The sequence below is a fragment of the Ornithorhynchus anatinus genome, chromosome 3, assembly GCF_004115215.2.
Source record: "Ornithorhynchus anatinus isolate Pmale09 chromosome 3, mOrnAna1.pri.v4, whole genome shotgun sequence".
Lineage (NCBI taxonomy): Eukaryota > Metazoa > Chordata > Mammalia > Monotremata > Ornithorhynchidae > Ornithorhynchus > Ornithorhynchus anatinus.
This window is the reverse complement of record NC_041730.1, coordinates 140,814,247-140,833,633: the sequence shown is the minus strand read 5'-3', so window position 1 is coordinate 140,833,633 and position 19,387 is coordinate 140,814,247. Positions and strand designations below refer to the sequence as shown.

The 19,387-nt window shown below is 49.1% G+C and overlaps 1 protein-coding gene across 1 annotated transcript in view; it reads right to left on the bottom strand.

The window, feature by feature from the left end:
- ADAM12 (ADAM metallopeptidase domain 12) overlaps positions 1-19,387 on the bottom strand; it is a 140,696-nt gene that overhangs the window by 36,050 nt on the left and 85,259 nt on the right. Inside the window, 5 exon segments of the mRNA XM_029058952.2 lie at positions 3,440-3,524; positions 4,384-4,553; positions 6,836-6,907; positions 8,586-8,651; positions 14,608-14,776. Of these exon segments, the coding sequence (XP_028914785.1) occupies positions 3,440-3,524; positions 4,384-4,553; positions 6,836-6,907; positions 8,586-8,651; positions 14,608-14,776 (562 nt within the window).

The window sequence follows — 19,387 nt, the reverse complement described above, 5'->3', positions numbered from 1 at the left end:
TAATGTTAACCTTCTCACTATACCTCAATCTCAATCTCATCTATATCACCGCCGACTTCTTGCCCACATCCTGCCTCTGACCTGGAATGCCCTCCCTCCTTGTATCTGACAGACTATGACTCTCTCCCCCTTCAAAGCCTTATTTAGGGTCCATCTCCTCCAAGAGGCCTTCCCTGATGAAGCCCTCTTTTCCTCTTCCCCCACTTCTGCATCACCCTGACTTGCTCCCTTCATTCATCTCCCCCTCCCAGCCCCACAAAATTTATGTACATATCTGTAATTCATTTATTTATAATAATAGCAATGATAATGATAATAATTGTGGTATTTATTAAGCACTTGCTGTGTGCCAGGCACTATACAGATTGTTGGGGTGGATACAAGCTAATAGGGTGACACAGTCCCTGTCCCGCACGAGGCTCACAGTCTCAATCCCCATTTTACATATGAGGGAACCGAGGGCCAGAGAAGTGAAGTGACTTGCCCAAGGTCACACAGCAGACAAGTGGCAGAGCCAGGATTAGAATCTATGATCTTCTGACTCCCAGGCCTGTGCTCTATCCACTACACCGTGCTGTCTCCCCCCTCAACTGTAAGCTCATTGTGGGCAGATAACATGTCTGTTATATTATATCCCTCCCCCACTTAGTACAGTACTCTGACTCCCAGCCCCGTGCCTCTTTCCACTAGGCCACACTGCTTCATTGTTATAACTACTGTACCCGCTCTCTTTGTGCTTTAGACTGTGAAACCCATGTAGGAGAGGAACTGTGTGCGATCTGATTAGTTTGTATCTACTCCCAACATCTAACACAGTGCTCGGCACTTAGTAGGCCCTTAATAAAATCCATAAGGAATACAATATATTGTTCTTTCTGCCAATTTTCATAGCCGTAGCTCTGGCTACACCTCTAACGATGGGGGAAGCTATGCTGTTTCAATGGCAGAAAGTGGGAATTTTACCACTTCAAGATGAAACAAGGTCGGAAATGAGCATAGATTCCCCAATCGAGAGAGACATCAGACTGATCGCAACCCCATGAATGGCGGAGCAGAGATTGTCCATTGGACACTCCCCGTGGCTTAGCACAGTGCTCTGAACAGAGTAGATGCTGTCATGGCTATTAATTGACTGATAGACATCATGACAGTCAGACATTGTGAGGGAGGGATTTTGTCAAGGAGGCAGACTGGGGTTCTCTAAAGCCCTAGATGAGATAATCAATCAATGATATTTATTGAGTGCTTATCATGTGCAGAGCATTGTACTAAGCACTTGGAAAGTACAATATAACAGAAGTGGAAGACACATTCCCCGCCCACAAACAAGCTTATACTCATCTTTCCTTGGGGAAAATACCTCACACTGGAGATATCTCCTTGTTGCCCTTTTACCCGAAGGTAGCCAACCCTGTCCCCTCCCAACACGCCAACCTTTTACGGCATTTAATAAGTGCTAACTGTGTATCAAACCCCATTCTATGTGCTGGGGTAGATACAAGTTAATTAGGCTGGATACAGTCCATGTACCACAAGGGGCTCACATTGAAGTAGGAGGTAGAACAGGTATTAAATCTCCATTTTGCAGTTGAGGAATCTGAGGTCCAGAGTGAGGTGACTTGGCTACGGTCACACAGTAGGCGAGTGGCAGAGCTGGGATTCGAAACCAAGTCCTCTGGCTTCCAGACTTAGGCTCTTTCCACTAGGTCACACTGCCTCCCCTTTCCAGCTGTCCAGGGTCAGTCAACTGATTCTAACCCCAGTTCTGCCACTTGTCTTCTGTGTGACCTTGGGCAAGTCACTTCACTTCTCTGTCCCTCAGTTACCTCATCTGCGAAATGGGGATTGAGAACCATGAGCCCCAAGTGGAACAGGGAGTGTGTTTAACTCGATTTGCCTGTATCCACCCCAGCGCTTAGCAGGGTGTCTGGCACATAATAAGGGCTTGACAAATACTATAATTATTAACCAGTTGAGCCTCTGGGCAGAGAAACTTTCCACTGTAGAAGTTCTAGGGGCCCCAGGGCTTCAACTCAGGTTGGTTGGCTTTCTCTCTCCCTCCCTCTTCCTCCTCTCCTCCCAGTCACTTCGCACCATGGCCGGGAATGTCTGCTGCATGGGCTGGCTTAGAAATGATCATCCTCGAAGCGGACGGCCTACAAACTGTTTAAGGAAACTGACCTCAGGAACCACAGAAAGAAGAAAGGGGATGAGGGAAGAATGTAGAAAGTCGGAGCCTCCCTGACCTGGAAGTCCAAGGGGACTTATCCGTCCAACAGATAAAGCTCTTGGCAGCTGAGCTCCCAAAACTTTTGTTGGGATTTTCTTCCTTCCTTAGAGAGGTGGATCACTGTATTCGAATGGTTCTGTCAGGAGATGCTGCCTCGGGGAAGCCCTGCTTTGTCTTGAAAACCCACGTGCCAAGCACTGTGCAAAAGCCAGAATTGATCCTAGATAATAGCTCCCGTTTCACCCAGGGTCGTAATAGAAGAGGGAGAATTGAGTGGGGAATCATATGCCCATTTTGCAGATGAGGAGACTTGAGAACCAAAGTGGTTTAGTGACTTGCCCAAGGTCACACAGATTCAAATATCCGAACTTTAGTTTCCATGTGCAGTCCATGTACATTCCACCACCGAATGACCTTGAATTTGGGGAATGGTCGTTGCTGGTTCCCTGACCCCAGGATTCTGAAATCACTCCAACCCTGGGATTTCTAGACCTGACAGATCGACCGGGCGAGTGAGTGCCTCTGCCTGGCTGCAAGAGGGGGAACGGAGACTGCCATTACCGTCGACAGAGGTGCAGCAGGGCCGAGCAGAAAGAGCCCTGGTTTGGGAGTCAGAGGACCCAGGTTCTAATCTTGGCTCCACCACTTGTCTGCTGGGTGACCTTAGGCAAGTCACTTCACTTTTCTGGCCCTCAGTTCCCTCATCTGTAAAATGGGGATTAAGACTGTGAACCCCGTGTAGGACGTGGACTGTATTCAACCCGATTTTCTTGTATCTATCCCAATGCCTGGCACATAGTCAATGCTCAAGAAATACCATAAAATACACCTAGGGCTTTGTCTCCTCAGTCTTACACTCTGACGCTTGCCAGCTCTGACTCCTCTAATCTTGGGACGGGATCAGATGGAAGTATTTCTTGAGTGAGGTAGCTCTAACAGTGTGCTAGGCACTCCTCTAGGCTGTAAGCTCATTGTGGGCAGGGAATGCGTCTGTTTATTGTTATAGTATTCTATCCCAAGTGCTTAGTACAGTGCTCTGCACATAGCAAGCGCTCAATAAATACCACCAAATGAATGAAAGGGAGCGGAGCCTCAGGTGGAAATGCCAAGAGGACAAGGCTTTCTCCCACTGGGGGAATGGGGGCACCCCCAGAACCCTCGATGGCCACCTGGAGGAGGAAAGAGTGGACCGTGATCGTGGCTGCCTACCATGACGATGCCCCCGGACTGCTCCACGGTGCACATGCTGAGGAGGGGGGCCACGCCCACGGTGGTTCCCTGGAAGAACACCCCACTGGGAGAGAGCGAGGAGAGGTGGTCCGTCAGCTCAAGGGTCCCGTCTCCTCCCGGCCGGCCCGGGCTCAGCCCCACGCCATCCGCCGGCCCTCGCTCCCCGCCGAGCCTCTCCTGAAGGGTGACCCGCTCCAAGCTCCATCCGGGAAGCTCCTTGGGAATCGGGAATGGATCTGCCAATTCTGCTCTATTGGACTCTCCCAAGCACTTAGTCCAGTGCTCTGCACAGAGTAAGCTCAACGAATACCGCTGATTGATTGGCTGGGGAGAGGCAGCTGCGGGCAAGTCACCGGGCCCTGCCTGCCCTGAGGCCCCCAGTAGGGTCATCAACTGGGAAGGTGAAGCCCGGATCGGACCAGACTGGACACGGCAAGGTGGTGACCGGCCGCTTGACTGTGGAATGGGTGAGCGCTGACCCTGGTCAGCAGACTGCCATTTTGGGGTGGCCCTGGGTGGCCAGGGCAGCAGAGTTGGTTTGCCGGCTGCCCATCCTTCTCTATTTTCATTCAACCCTAACCAACGGGCTCTCATCTCAGCCCCCACCTGGCCCCAGCCCCGGCCCCCAGGCCCCTTCCTCAGGCAGGCCCCAGCAGGATGCTCCAAGTTGGATACAGCCTGCATACGTTGAGGTCGAAGCCCAAGCGTTCCACCCCCAGATTTCAGACCCAAATACCATCTGCACTAGCTCCAACAGGGACCACAGCTCACTTCCCCGCAGCTCACTCCCACTGGCCGAACGCTGATCCAGGGGTGGGGTGACGCGGAGGGCAGGGGCCGGGGACCTGAGCCCACACCAGCCTCTCCCCACGGCGCGGACGGCACACGGGACGGAAGGATGGGAGGGACGCCGGACATCTGACCTGACCAGCTGGGCGTTGTCGTGCTGTCTCCGCGGCAGGAGCTTTAACTTCCGCCAGTCCAGAAACTCGTGCAGGCTGAGGAACGGGTCCTGGCTGATGGTGCAGCGGTCCAGGCTGCTCCACACCTCCACGCCCACCAGCACGATCCGCACGTTCAGAGGCCTGTACAACTGAAGCCAAAGCCGGCCGGAGGGGTCGGACCCAGGCCGCGGGAGACCCGACCGCCCTCTCCACCCACCCTCCCCTCGCTCACGCCGCTCAATCGATCGACTGATGGTATTATAGGTGTTATAAATTATTAATAAATTCATAGTAGTGTCTGTCTCCCCCTTTAGACTGTAAGCTCCTTATGGGCAGGGAGTGTCTGACAACTCTGTTGTACTGTGCTCTCCCAAGCACTTAGTACAGTGCTCCGCACATAGTATACCCTCAATAAATACCATCGATGAGGATATCCACATCCGCTGTTTATTCTACCTCTCTTCTTCCTTCCTTCCTGCTCCCATTATTGGTAAATAATTTAGGCCTTGTAGAGTGTAAATAATTTAAGAGAAGCAGCATGGCCTAGTAGATAGAACATGAGTCAGAAGGACCTGGGTTCTAATCCTACTCCACCTCTTGCCTGCTGTGTGACCTTGGGCAAGTCACTTACTTCTCTGTGCCTCAATGACCTCACTTGTAAAATGGGGTTGAAAATTGTGAGCCCCTCGTGGGACATGGACTGTGTCCACCATGACTATCTTGTATCTATCCCAGCGCTTAGTACAGTGCTTGGCACATAGTAAGTGCTCAATGAACACCATTAAAAATCAAACGAACTCGAAGGCAGGTGATCTTCAGTTTGGTTTTATGGTAGTCTCCCAGGTGCCCAGTCAGAGCTCTGCACATAGAAGGCATCCAATAGTCACCCAGAACAGTGCTCTGCACACAAAGCAAGTGCTCAGAACAGCACCATTCACTCACTAATGATGATAATAATAATAATAATAATAATAATGTTGGTATTTGTTAAGCGCTTACTATGTGCAGAGCACTGTTCTAAGCACTGGGGTAGATACAGGGTGATCAGGTTGTCCTACGTGGGGCTCGCAGTTTTAATCCCCATTTTACAGATGAGGTAACTGAGGCACAGAGAATAATAATAATAATGTTGGTATTTGTTAAGCGCTTACTATGTGCAGAGCACTGTTCTAAGCGCTGGGGTAGACACAGGGGAATCAGGTTGTCCCACGTGGGGCTCGCAGTCTTAATCCCCATTTTACAGATGAGGTATCTGAGGCGCAGAGAAGTGAAGTGATTGCCCACAGTCACACAGCTGACAAGTGGCAGAGCCGGGTTTAGAACCCATGACCTCTGACTCCCAAGCCTGGGCTCTTTCCATTGAGCCACGCTGCTCTCTACCCAGATCCTTCTAACTCTGAGGCCTGTGTTCGATCCACTAGGCCACACAGCTTCTCAGCGTCTCAGTTCAACACTTTGCCCGTGATGGGGACTCAGTGCAGCATTCTGCATTTGGAATGTACTCGGTAACTCCTCTTCCCAGATCGAAATTAGTCCGAGCCTCCCGGGAACCTAGCCAGGTTCCCGGACCAGTGCTGATGGGCCTGAAATCCTTCTGAGCTGGACTATGGGTGAGTTGGCCCCCAGGACATTCCTCTAGACTGCGAGCTCTCTGTGGGCAGGAAACGTGCCTGTTTATTGTTCTATTGTACTCTCCCAAGCACTTAGTACAGTGCTCTGCACCCAGTAAGTGCTCAATAAGTACGATTAAAAGAAAGAATTTTGTTTGGAATAAGGCAGCAGCAGTCTGGATGAGGGTGAGCAGATGGGCTGGCCGCTGTGGCCTGGACCTCAGGGAGTGAGATCCGTCCCCGTGGGGTCACCCGCTCTGCCTTCCTGCCGCCGGACCGTAGGGTCGACCGGGCGCCCTCTACGCTCCCATCCATTGGCAATTTTCCAACATTTCCTGTCGGGAACGACGGATGGGCTTCGATGCCACGGCCTCCCTGCTGACCCCCTGAGTGGAGGAGTTGATTCTAGGGCTGGTGGCTGACACTGGTGCTATTGGATTCCTGCGGGACCCTGAGTCCGGACGGACACCCTTGCCCACATTAGCTCCAGGAAGAATTTGGTTGGGAACCCTGGCATTCTGGTACCCAGAGCCGGGCTCTCTACACTGGGCCAAGCCTGGGTGTGCCTCGCTCAGCCTTCCCCCTGCCAGGCCCACATGTACGTATCTGTAATTCCTGTCCATGTCTGTAATTTATTTATTTCTAGTAACGTCTGTCTCCCCGTCTAGACTGTCAGCTTGAAGAGGGCAGGGAATGTGTCTCTTTATTGTTATATTGTACTCTCCCAAGCGCCTAGTACAGTGCTCTGCACAGAGTACGCGCTCAATACATACGACTGAAATACGATTGAAGGAATAGCAGGACGGAAAGCAGGGCCTCACCTTATCCACGTGGTTGGCCATCTCGATTAGCCGCTGTTTCACCTTTTCTATGTCCTTCCCTTGCCTCTGAAACTTAAAGGGTCACAGGGCAATGCCTGGGTTAGCAGCAGTGGTCAGCCCCTCCGGACCCTCCACCAGACCCGGGACACGGGGACTGTAGGGCAGGGTGGGGGTGAGAATGGACTGGAGAAAGCCCCTCTGAGAGAGGGGGAACTGCTTGTTTTGGGGCTTTGGATGATGTTTCCATTTCCCCTCCTGGAAATGGTGAAGTGTTTTATGGTCTGAGGGGCTGGAGTGTGTCCGGGGGTCAGAAGGGGGATGGAGTTGCTGGGTGAAGGGGGGTGGGGAGGAAGGAGAGGGGGTTGGAGGGAGACAGGGAGGGTGGGAGAGATGGGAGGGGCTTGAGGGTGAGGTTGGGGGCGTCCGGGAGAGGCTACAACCGGGAGAGGCTACAACAGTGCTTCAGATCTGGTGTAAGGGTAGAGAGTGTGCGTGTGAGTATTCCGTTAATAATATTGATAATGACCATAATAATAATGATAATAACAATTCTGGTATTTGTTAAGCACTTACTATGTTTCAAGCACTATTCTAAGGGCTGGGATAGCTACAAGTTAATCAGGTTGGACAGAGTACCTGTCCCACATGGGGCTAACAGTCTTAATTCCCATTTTACAGATAGGATAACTGAGGCCCAGATTAGATAAATGACTTCCCCAAGGTCACACATGGCAGACAAGTAGTGAAGCTGGTATTATTATTATTATTAGTAATAATAATCATGATAATGATGATGATATTTGTTAAGTGCTTACTATGTGCCAAGCACTGTTCTAAGTGCTGGGTAGTTACAAGGCAACCAGGTTGTCCCATGTGGGTCTCACAGTCTTAATCTCCATTTTACAGATGAACTGAGGCACAGAGAAGTTGTGACTTTCCCAAATGACAAGTGACGGAGCCGGCATAGAAACCAGGTCCTCTGACTCCCAAGCCTATCTTCTTTCCACTAGGCCATGCTGCTTCATGTCAGCTGTGCGACTTTGGGCAAGTCACTTCATTTCTCTGGGCCTCAGTTCCCTCATCTGTCAAATGGGGATTAAGAGCATGAGCCCTATGGGGGACAGGGACTGTGTCCAATTTGACTAACTGGTATCTACCCCAGTGCTTAGTAAAGGGCTTGGCACATAATAAGCACTTAACAAGTACCATAATTATCATTATACATTATTTTCATATTAGCCTCACCTTCCCGGTCTTCTCAACAGTCCAGTCCAGCTGGAGAACTCGGAGGGCCGGGGGGCCGGGTGAAGGGGAGGGGACCCTGAGCTCCACGCTCTGTCTCACCTTGGCAACCCCCGCCCCGCTGGGACCCTGGTGACAGGTGGCTTTCTGTCAGGGCTAACGGATCAGGCTCCAGGTCAATCCAACAGACAGTGTCTCCCCCTCCCTTCAAAGCCTTACCGAAGGCACATCTCCTCCGAGAGGCCTTCCCTGACTGAGCCCTCCTTTCCTCTTTTCCCACTCCCTTCTGCGTCACCCTGACAAATTTATTCGCTGGTGCTGGGTCCCCATGCCAGAAGCACTGATATTGGGGCTGGCCTCTCCAGCTCCAGATCACCTTATTTCCAACTAGGTGTTCCTGATTCCCTGGCCCAGGCCCAGGCAGAGCTCACGCTGGAGGAGCCCACGCTGGCAGAGCCGGGGCCTCGGGCGGAGCGTTTGGTTTGGTGGGTTTTCCGAGCGGCCTTACCTCCCGGTTATCGGCGACCATCACCAGCTCCACGTACTTGGCCATCTTCTGCGTCTCCCTTTTGGGCTGCAAAATCACACACTGATTCAACCTACAAAACTACAAACCTTCAGCGGGGAGGCAGCGGGGTCCCATGAACGGACCAGAGGATCGAGAGCCAGGAGACCCGAGATCTAATAATAATAATCATAATAACTGGGGTATACGTTAAGCACTTACTATGTGTCGGGCACTGTACTAAGCGCTGGGGTGGATACAAGCATATCGGGTTGGACACAGTCCCTGTCCCACGAGGGGCTCGCAGTCTCAATCCTTATCTTATAGATGAGGGAACTGAGGCACAGAGAAGTGAAGTGACTTGCCCAAGTACAAAGAGCAGACAAGTGGCGGAGCCAGGATTAGAACCCATGACCTTCTGTATCCCAGTCCCAGGCTCTATCCACTGTGCCATGCTCTTCCTCGCTAAGTCATGCTGCTCCTCCCAGCCCCCGCTACTGGCCTGCTGTGTGACTCTGGGCAGGTCATCATCATCATATCTTTATCATCATCATCATCGGTATTTATTAAACGCTAACTGTGTGCAGAGCACTGAACTAAGCGCTTCAGAGAGTACAATATAACAGAGTTGGCAGACACTTTCCCTGCCGCCAACGAGCTTATAGACTAGAGGAGGAAACAGGCATCAGTATAAATAAATGATATATTTTAAAGATATGTACATAAGTGCTGTGGGGTTGGGGCGAATATCAAATGCCCAAAGGTCACAGATCCAACCGCGTAGATGAAAGGGAGAGGGAGCTGGGGAAAAGAGGACTTAATTGGGGAGAGCCTTTTAGAATTAATTACTACATGAGGCCTCCAGAGAACCACAGGAAGCCCGATGGCAGTGGGCCGTGCCCAGCCGTGCCCGGCTGTACCCTGCTTTCATTTAGTCTAGCTGGCCTGGTCTTTCCTGTTGTTTTCCTGTTTGATTGTTTCACCACTCGTTCAACTGTAATTCATTTATTTAGCACTTACTGTGTGCAGAGCACTGTACTAAGCGCTCGGGAAAGTGCAATAGAGCATGAGGCTGGACACTCCTCACGTTTCCTTCTCCAGTCCCCTCTCCCCACTTACATTCTTAGATTGGGAGCTCCATACGGGCAAGGGGCCGTTTCTAATCCTCACCTGTGTATTCTGTTTCCAGGCTTAGAACAATATTCTGCAGACGGTAAGCACTTAATTAATATTAGTCTGACTCCTCCTACTTTTACTCTAGACCACGTTGCCAATACATTCTGTTTGACAGTCTCCAAAGAGGGGCGTTGGCCTTTTTTTTTTTGCTTTTCTATTTCTTTGCCTGTCACTGCATTTTAGGCAGCGTGCTGTATTATAGGGTAGATATCAGATGACTAAATAATAATAATAATAATGACAACAATAATGATCATAACTTCAGTATCCCTTCAAGGGTAGAAATCTTTGCTTTCTGTCACAGAAATAATGACAATGATAGTGATTATTATTATTATAACATCACCAACAACAGTGATAACAGTATTTGTGAAGAACTTACAATGTGCCAAGCACTTTTTAAGTGCTGGGGTGGCTACAACAGAGAAGCAGCATGGTCTAGTGGTTAGAGCCTGGGCCTGGGAGTCAGAAGGACCTGGGTTCTAATCCCAGCTCTGCCACTTGTCTGCTGTGTGTCCTTGGGCAAGTCACTTCACTCCTCTGGGCCTCAATTACCTCACCTGCAAAATGGGGATTAAGACTGGGAGCCCCTTGTGGGACAAGGACTGTGTCCAACCTGATTGGCTTGTATCTACCCCAATGCCTAGAACAGTGCCTGGCATATAGGAAGTACTTAAGTATCATAAATACAAAAATCCCCAAACCTACCATATATTAATAATAATATTAACTGTGATATTTTTAAGTGCTTATTTTTAAGACTGTGTCCAACCTGATTAGCTTGTATCTAATAATAATGATGGCATTTGTTAAGCACTTACTATGTGCCAAGCACTGTTCTAAGCACTGGGGAGGATACAAGGTGATCAGGTTGTCTCACGTGGGGCTCACAGTCCTAATCCCCATTTTACAGTTGAGGGAACTGAGGCACAGAGAAGTTAAGTATCTACCCCAATGCCTAGTATAGTGCCTGGTATATAGGAAGTACTTAAGAATCATAAATACAAAAATCCCCAGACCCTCCATATATTAATAATAATATTAACTCTGATATTTTTAAGTGCTTATTTTTAGACCTTTAAGTACTTATCAGCTGTGTGACTGTGGGTAAGTCACTTAACTTCTCTGTGCCTCAGTTCCCTCATCTGTCAAATGGGGATTAACTGTGAGCCTCATGTGGGACAACCTGATTACCCTGTATTTACTCTGGTGCTTAGAACAGTGCTCTGCACATAGTAAGTGCTTAACAAATACCAACAAATACCAACATAATTATTATGTGCCAGGTACTGTTCTAAGTGCTGGGGTAGAGACAAGATAATCAGGTTGGACACAGTCCCTGTCCCACTTAGGGCTGATAATCTAAAAGGGAGAGAAAGAATGGTGGTATTTGTTAAGCGCTTACTATGTGCAAAGCACTGTTCTAAGCTCTGGGGGGATACAAGGTGATCAGGTTGTCCCATGTGGGGCTCACAGTTTTAATCCCCATTTTACAGATGAGGTAACTGAGGCACAGAGAAGTGAAGTGACTTGCCCAAAGTCACACAGCTGGCAAGTGGTGGATCTGGGATTCGAACTCATGACCTCTGACTCCCAAGCCCGGGCTCTTTCCACTGAGCCACGCTGCTTCTAGATAGATAATGTATAAATGTAATGATTCTTATTATTACTGAGGTATTAAGTCTTGACTATGTGCCAAGCACTGTATTACAAGCTAGAGAGGATATAAGTTAATAATAATGATAATAATAATGGTATTTGTTAAGCACTTCCTATGTGCTTAGCACTGTTCTAAAAGCTGGGGTAGATACAAGGTAATCAGGTTGTCCCACATGGGGCTCACAGTCTTAATCCCCATTTTACAGATGAGGGAACAGAGGCACAGAGAAGTTAAGTGGTTTGCCCAAGGTCACCCAGCAGATAAGTGGCGGAGCCGTGATTAGAACCCACGCCCTCTGACTCCCAAGCCCAGGCTCTTGCCACTAAGCCACGCTACTTCTCCCGAAGGTTGGACAGAGCCTCTGTCCCACTTAACGTTTACAGTCAAACTATCAATCAGTGATATTTTTTGAGCTCTTACTATGAGCAGAACACTGAACTAAGCAGGTAGGAGAGTACAGTACAATAGAATTAAGAGACATGTTCCCTGCCCATAAGAAGGTTATAGTCTAGTTGGGGAGACAGACATTACTATGAATAAATAAATAACCTATAAATTTGAAATATGTGTACATAAGTGCCATGGGATTGGGGGTGGGATAAATAGCAAATGTCCAAAGATCACAGACACAAGTGAAGAGACACCGCGGAAGGGAGAGGGAGCCGGGGGAAAGAGGGTTCAATCAGGGAAGGCCTTTTGGAGGAGATGCGACCTTAAATAAAGCTTTGAAGGTGGAGAGAGGGGGTGGTCTGGTGGATATGGAGGGCGAGGGTGTCTCGGGCCAGTGGGAGGACGTGGGAAAGGGGTCGGCGGCGAGACGGAAGAGATCGGGGCCCAGTGAGCAAGTTGGCACTAGAGGAGCCGAGTGTGCGGGCTGGGCTGGAGTAGGAGAGCAGTGAGGTTAAGAAGGATGGGGTGAGTTGATTCAGTACTTTAAACCCAATGGTAAAGAGTTTCTAAGTAGGAGGGAGAGCAGGTATTTAATCTCCATTTGACAGATGAGGAAACTGAGGTCAGAAGAAGTGAAGTGATTTGCCCACGATCAAATGGCAGACAAGTGTCAGAGCTAGGATTAGAACTCAGTTCCTCTGACTCCTAGGCCTGGTGCTCTTGCACTAGGCCAAGCTGCTTCCAGAGCACTTTTGTATCTCCCTGTCTTATTTAAACACTAATATCTTCCATTTTTCTTTTTAATGGAATTGTGTCCACTAACTCTATTGTCCACTCATTCATTCACTGTATTCCACAGCTAGGAATTGTGTCCACTAAGTCTATTGTCCACTCATTCATTCACTGTATTTATTGAGCACTTACTATGTGCAGAACACTGTACTAAGTACTTGGAATGTACAATTCGGCAACAGATAGAGACAATCCCTGCACTCCCAACTGCTCAGTTCAGTGCTCTGCACTAGTGTCCTCTCCCAAGTGCTTAGCACAGTGTTCTGCACACAGAAGACTGTAAGTTTCTCGAGGTCAAGGATCATGTTTTCACCAGTGGGCACACGACATGCCAGCTTGCAGCAAGATATCCACATGGTATTTGTTAAACTCTTACTATGTGCCAGGAACTGTATTATGTGTTGGACTAGGTACAAGTTAATCAGGCTGGACGTCGTTCAAGTTCCACATGGGGCTTACAGAGGAGGGAACTGAGGCCCTGAAAAGTGACGTGACTTGCCCAAGGTCACATGGCAGATAAGCAGCAGAGCGGAGATTAGAACCCAGGTTATTCTGATTCCCAGGCCTGTGTTGTACCCACTGGGCCACGGCGCTTCTCTGATTGATTGTGAGCTCCTTGAGGGTATCAGGTCTACTAACTGATTTACTCTCCCAAGCGCTTAGTACAGTGCTCGGTAGCTCAAGAAATATAATTGTTGGATTGAAACAATGCTCATTGCCTTCTGATAATTTGATTTGCTGAGATATTTTAATGACTCCCTGGCGATGGTCAATGTGAAGTCATGTTGGTGGTTCATCTCCCCCAGGCCCTGATCTCGTCTACCATAGTGTGAGAAAAAACAGCCTGGTTTCCCGAGCATTAGTGCTCAGCAACAGTGCTCAGCATAGAGCAGGCACTCAGCAGCAGGGCTCGACATAAAATAGGTGTTCAGCAACAGTGCCCGGCACAGAGTAGGTGCTCAGCAACAGTGCTTAGTGAAGCGTAGCTGTTCAGCAAAGTGCTCAGCATGGAATAGGCGCTCAGCTGTGATACTTGGCATTCATTCATTCATTCATTCATTCATTCATTCACTCAATCGTATTTATTGAGCACTCATTCTGTGCAAAGCACTCTACTAAGCCCAGAATAGGTGCTCAGCTACAGTGCTTGGCACAGAGTAGGTGCTCAGCAACAGTGCTTGGCACAGAGTAGACACTCAGCAATAGTGCTTGGCACAGAGTAGATGCTCAGCAACAGTGCTCAGAGCAAAGCAGGTGCTCAGCAACAGTGCTTGGCACAGAGTAGGTGCTCAGCAACAGTGCTTGGCACAAAGTAGGTGTTCAGCAACCGTGCTTGGCACCGAGTAGGTGCTCAGCAACTGTGCTTGGCACAGAGTAGGTGCTCAGCAACCATGCTTGGCACAGAGTAGGTGCTTAGCAACAGTGCTTGGCACAAAGTAGGTGTTCAGCAACCGTGCTTGGCACAGAGTAGGTGCTCAGCAACTGTGCTTGGCACAGAGTAGGTGCTTAGCAACAAACAGTGTTTGGCACAAAGTAGGTGTTCAGCAACCGTGCTTGGCACAGAGTAGGTGCTCAACAACAGTGCTCAGAGCAAAGCAGGTGCTCAGCAACAGTGCTGGGCACAGAGTAGGTGTTCAGCAACCGTGCTTGGCAGAGTAGGTGCTCAGCAACAGTGCACAGAGCAAAGCAAGTGCTCAGCAACAGTGCTTGGCATAGAGTAGGCACTCAGCAACAGTGCTCAGTGCAAAGTAGACGCTCAGCAACAGTGGTTGGCACAGAGTAGGCTCTCAGCAACAGCACTCGGCTTGGAATAGGAGCTCAGCAACAAGGTTCAACATGGAGTAGGGGCTCAGCACTAATGCTCGGCATAGAGTAGGTGCTCAGCAGCAGGGCTCGGCACAAAGTAAGTAGGCGCTCAGCTACGGCGCTCAGTGCAGAGCAGGCAACCAACAGTGAATAACAATCCCACGTCTCGAGGACCAGGAACCACTGGGCTCCTTCTCCTACCCTCCTTGCAGGTGCTGGGAAGAGCTGCAGAGGGTCCGGCCCGGTCAGGCCATGACCGCAGGCCCCCAGCCGGTTGCCCAGTCTGGCCAGGGGCACGATCTTGTGCTTGATCCCGGACCCGCCCAGAGGTTCGAAGACGAAGGTTTTGTTTCCGTGCTGAATAAATCCCCTGTTGGAAGTGGAAGGGAAGAAGCTGTTATTTGGCTCTGCACCCTTTATTTGCCCCACTTTCAGTCACACAGCACTTACATCCCCCTTTTAGACTGTCAGCCCGTTGTTGGGCAGGGATTGTTTAATAATAATGTTGGTATTCGTTAAGCGCTTACTATGTGCAGAGCACTGTTCTAAGCACTGGGGTAGATACAGGGTCATCAGGTTGTCCCACATGAGACTCACAGTCTTAATCCCCATTTTACAGATGAGGTAACTGAGGCACAGAGAAGTGAAGTGATTTGCCCCCAGTCACACAGCTATCTGTTGCCGAATTGTACATTCCAAGCTTTTAGTACAGTGCTCTGCACACAGTAAGCACTCAATAAATACGAATGAATGAATGAATATCTACAATTTATTTATTTACTGACAAGCAGAATGGCCTAACAGAAAGAGCCCAGGCCCGGGAGTCGGAGGAGGAGGGTTCTAATCCTGGATCTGCCACATGTCTGCTGCGTGACCTTGGGCAAGTCCTTTCACTTCTCTGTGCCTCAGTGACTTCATCTGTAAAATAGGGATTAAGACCGTGAGCCCCGTGTGGGACAAGGACTGCGTCTAACTTGATTACTTTGTATCTACCCCAGTGCTTAGAACAGGGCTTGGTACACAGTAAACGCTTAACAAATACCACAATTATTATGACTATTATTATTTATTGGTATCTGTGTTTGTCTCCCCCTCTAGTCTTCAAGTTCATTGTGTGCAGGGAACATCTCTGCCAACTATGTTGTAGTGTACTGTTCCGAGCACTTAGTATAGTGTTCTGCACACAGTAAATAAATATGTGCTCAAGATATACAATTGACTGATTGACTGGCTGGCATGGCTCCTCCGTGAGGTGGCTCGAGGAGTGCGGCAACCCCGGCCACGTGGCACTGGACAACATGGGGCGGGCGGCCCAGGCGGCAGTGCTTCGGCCCGAGTTGAAACTGTGCGGTTCCTTGGGCCGGCTGAAAGACGGGGACGGTGTTCTGAGGCTACAGTACGTCCGTAGCCTTTCTGGACCTGGGCAGGACATGGGGCAGAGACAGGGCCCGCTCTTCTGAGGGAGGCTTGTGCCTTCTGCTTGTGCATCTATCTCCTCGCTGACCTCCCGGCCTCTCCCGGCCTCTAGTTCGTGGCTCAGTGGAAAGAGCCTGGGCTTCGGAGTCAGAGGTCATGGGTTCGACTCCCGGCTCTGCCACTTGTCAGCTGTGTGACTGGGCAAGTCACTTAACTTCTCTGTGCCTCAGTTACCTCGTCTGTAAAATGGGGATTAACTGTGAGCCTCACGTGGGACGACCTGATTACCTTGTATCTACCCCAGCACTTAGAACAGTGCTCTGCACATAGTAAGCGCTTAACAAATACCAACATTATTATTATTAACTATGAAGGGGCAGGTAAAAGCAGGCTAAGTGAGATGTACCACTACAACCCAGCCCACTCCCTTCGCTCCCCTAATGCTAAATTACTCACTGTACCTCCATCCCATCTATCTCGCTGCTGACCTCTCTCTCACCTACGTCCGGCCTCTGACCTGGAACACCCTTCGTCCTCATACCCGACAATGACTCTCCCTCAATTCAAAGCCTTATTGAAGGCACATCTCCAAGAGGCCTTCCCTGACTAAGCCCTCCTCTCCTCTTTTCCCATTCCTTTTTTTGTCACCCAGACCTGCTCCCTTTATTCATCCTCCTCCTCAATCCCGCAGCACTTATGTCCAGATTTGTCATTTATTAATTTATATTAATGTCTGTCTACCTTCAAGACTGTAAGCTCGTTGTGGGCAGGGAGTGTGTCTACCAACTCTTTTATATTGCTCTCCCAAGTGCTTAGTACAATGCTCTGCCCATAGTAAGAGTTCAATAAATACGATTGATTGATATCACCAGGCCCCTCATCTTTGTTGGAGATTGAGTCTGGACTGTAGAGTCAGTCAATCAGTGGTATTTACTGAGCACTTACTATGTTCAGAGCACTATATTAATCCCTTGGGAGAATATAGTAGAAAGGGGACACATTCTCAGCCCACAATGAGTTTACAGTCTAGACGGGAAGACAGACAGTAATATAAATTTAGAATTGATAATATATAATTTCTAGATCTGTGTGTAAGTACTGCAGTGGGCAGTTAGAGCTGGCTCCACCAGGTTCAGATCCTGAGAGTGACCTCTCAGCTGGTTGAATCCAAGCTGCCAGGGAGTATGGCAGCGAGCACTGGCCATTTTGTTGCCCGTTCTGCTGATTGGGTTGGCTATGTCCTGTGAACTTTGAGGCAGAAGGCAAGAGTTGGCTGGGACAGATCCCGGGGGACTGGCTTGCTCCCTGTCCCCCCGAGACACACATCTCTAGAGCAAGGGATGCGAGACCCGCAGTGCACCAAGAGCTAAATTCCTCTTCATTCTGAAGCAGCAGGTTAGCTTCATTCCCCTGGCTGTTCAATTTATCCAATTTACCCTAATCCAAATCCCAATCCCTTAGTTCATCCCAGCCCAGGAACTCCAGGTGCACCACAGGGACCCAGTGATGGCCATTCTCCTCTCTGCACTGTTCTAGAGCACTGTTCTAAGCGCTGGGGTAGACACAGGGGAATCAGGTCATCCCACGTGGGGCTCACAGTCTTAATCTCCATTTTACAGATGAGGTAACTGAGGCACAGAGAAGTTAAGTGACTTGTCCACAGTCACACAGCTGACAAGTGGCAGAGCCGGGATTCGAACCCATGACCTCTGACTCCAAAGACTGTGCTCTTTCCACTGAGCCATGCTGCTTCTCAGTTGACAGGGTTGACAGACCACTACAACTCTCCCCATCTTCATACCCTATTAAAATCACATCTCCTCCAGTAAGCCTTCCCTGACTAACCTCTCATCACCTCACCCTATTCTCCTTGCCTTCAGCCTCGCTGATGCACTTGAGTCTCTGTATCCTCAAAACACTTAGCTCCTCACCCCACCCCCAGTCCCAGAGCACTTATGTCTATACCCTTATACTCTGCCACTTCCCCCGTCTGTAATTTAACGTCCATCTCCTCTGCTAGACTGTAAGCTTCTTGAGGGCAGGGATCAAGTCTACTAATTCTATTGTTCTCTCATTCATTCATTCATTCATTCATTCATTCAATAGTATTTATTGAGCGCTTACTATGTGCAGACCACTGTACTAAGCGCTTGGAGTGAACAAGTCGGCAACAGATAGAGACAGTCCCTGCCGTTTGAGGGGCTTACAGTCTAATCGGGGGAGACAGACAGACAAGAACAATGGCAATAAATAGAGTCCTAAGCACACAGTACAGTGCTTTGCTCACAATAGACTTTAAGCTCCTTGATGGCAGGGATCATATCTACACATTCCATTGTATTCCTGTTATTATTATCATGATATTTGTTAGGCACTTACTATGTATCAAGCACTGTTCTAAGTGCTGGGGTAGATACAAGGTAATCACAGTCCCTGTTCCACCTGGGGCTCATAATAATAATAATAATAATGTTGGTATTTGTTAAGCGCTTACTATGTGCAGAGCACTGTTCTAAGCGCTGGGGGAGACACGGGGGAATCAAGTTGTCCCACATGGGGCTCACAGTCTTAATCCCCATTTTACAGATGAGGTAACTGAGGCCCAGAGAAGTGAAGTGACTTGCCCACAGTCACACAGTCTAAGTAGGATTTAATCCCCTTAAGTGCTCAATAAATACGACTGAATGAATGAATTTTACAGTTGAGGAAGTGGAGGCACAGAGAAGTTAAGTGACATTCATTCATTCATTCAATAGTATTTATTGAACGCTTACTATGTGCAGAGCACTGTACTAAACGCTTGGAATGTACAAATCGGTAACATATAGAGAGAGTTCCTGCCCTTTGACGGGCTTACAGTCTAATCGGGGGAGACGGACAGACAAGAACAATAGCAATAAATAGATAAATAAATAGCAATAAATAGGATCAAGACTTATCCAAGGTCACAGAGCAAGCAATTGGCAGAGCTGGGATTAAAACCCAGGTCCTCTGCTCTTTCCACTAGGCCATACTAAATTCTCCCAAGTGCTCAGTTCAGTGCTCTGCACACACAATAGAATGGAAAACTCCTCAAGGTCAAGGATCATGTCTATTGCATCGTAAGCTTGTTGTTGGCAGGAAATGTGCCTGATGACTCTGTTGTACTGTACTCTCTCAAGTGCTTAGTACAGTGCTCTGCACGCAATAAATACAAGTGATTGATTGCAGAATACTCTTCCAAATTCTCAGTCCAGTGGTCTACCCCCAGAAAGAGCTCAATTAATACCATTGATTTTCTCCTTCCCCTTCTTCCTCTGACCTCAAGCTCCCTTCATGCCCCAGACCACACCGCCCTTCCCACCCCCAGCCAAGGGGAATTCCAAACTGGAAGCCGGACACGACAGCTGCGGGTAGACTGAGTATGAATGAAAGAATTTGAGGCCAAGCCGGAGGCAGCTGGATGGATGGGGCAGAAGACAGTTTTTTGAGGGAAAGCATTTGTGCCAGTTTCAAGGAGCCCAGAGCAGCTTTAGGGGTCTGAGGTCTCAGCAAAAGGACAGCGAGGGGTGGGAGGAGGGGGTGG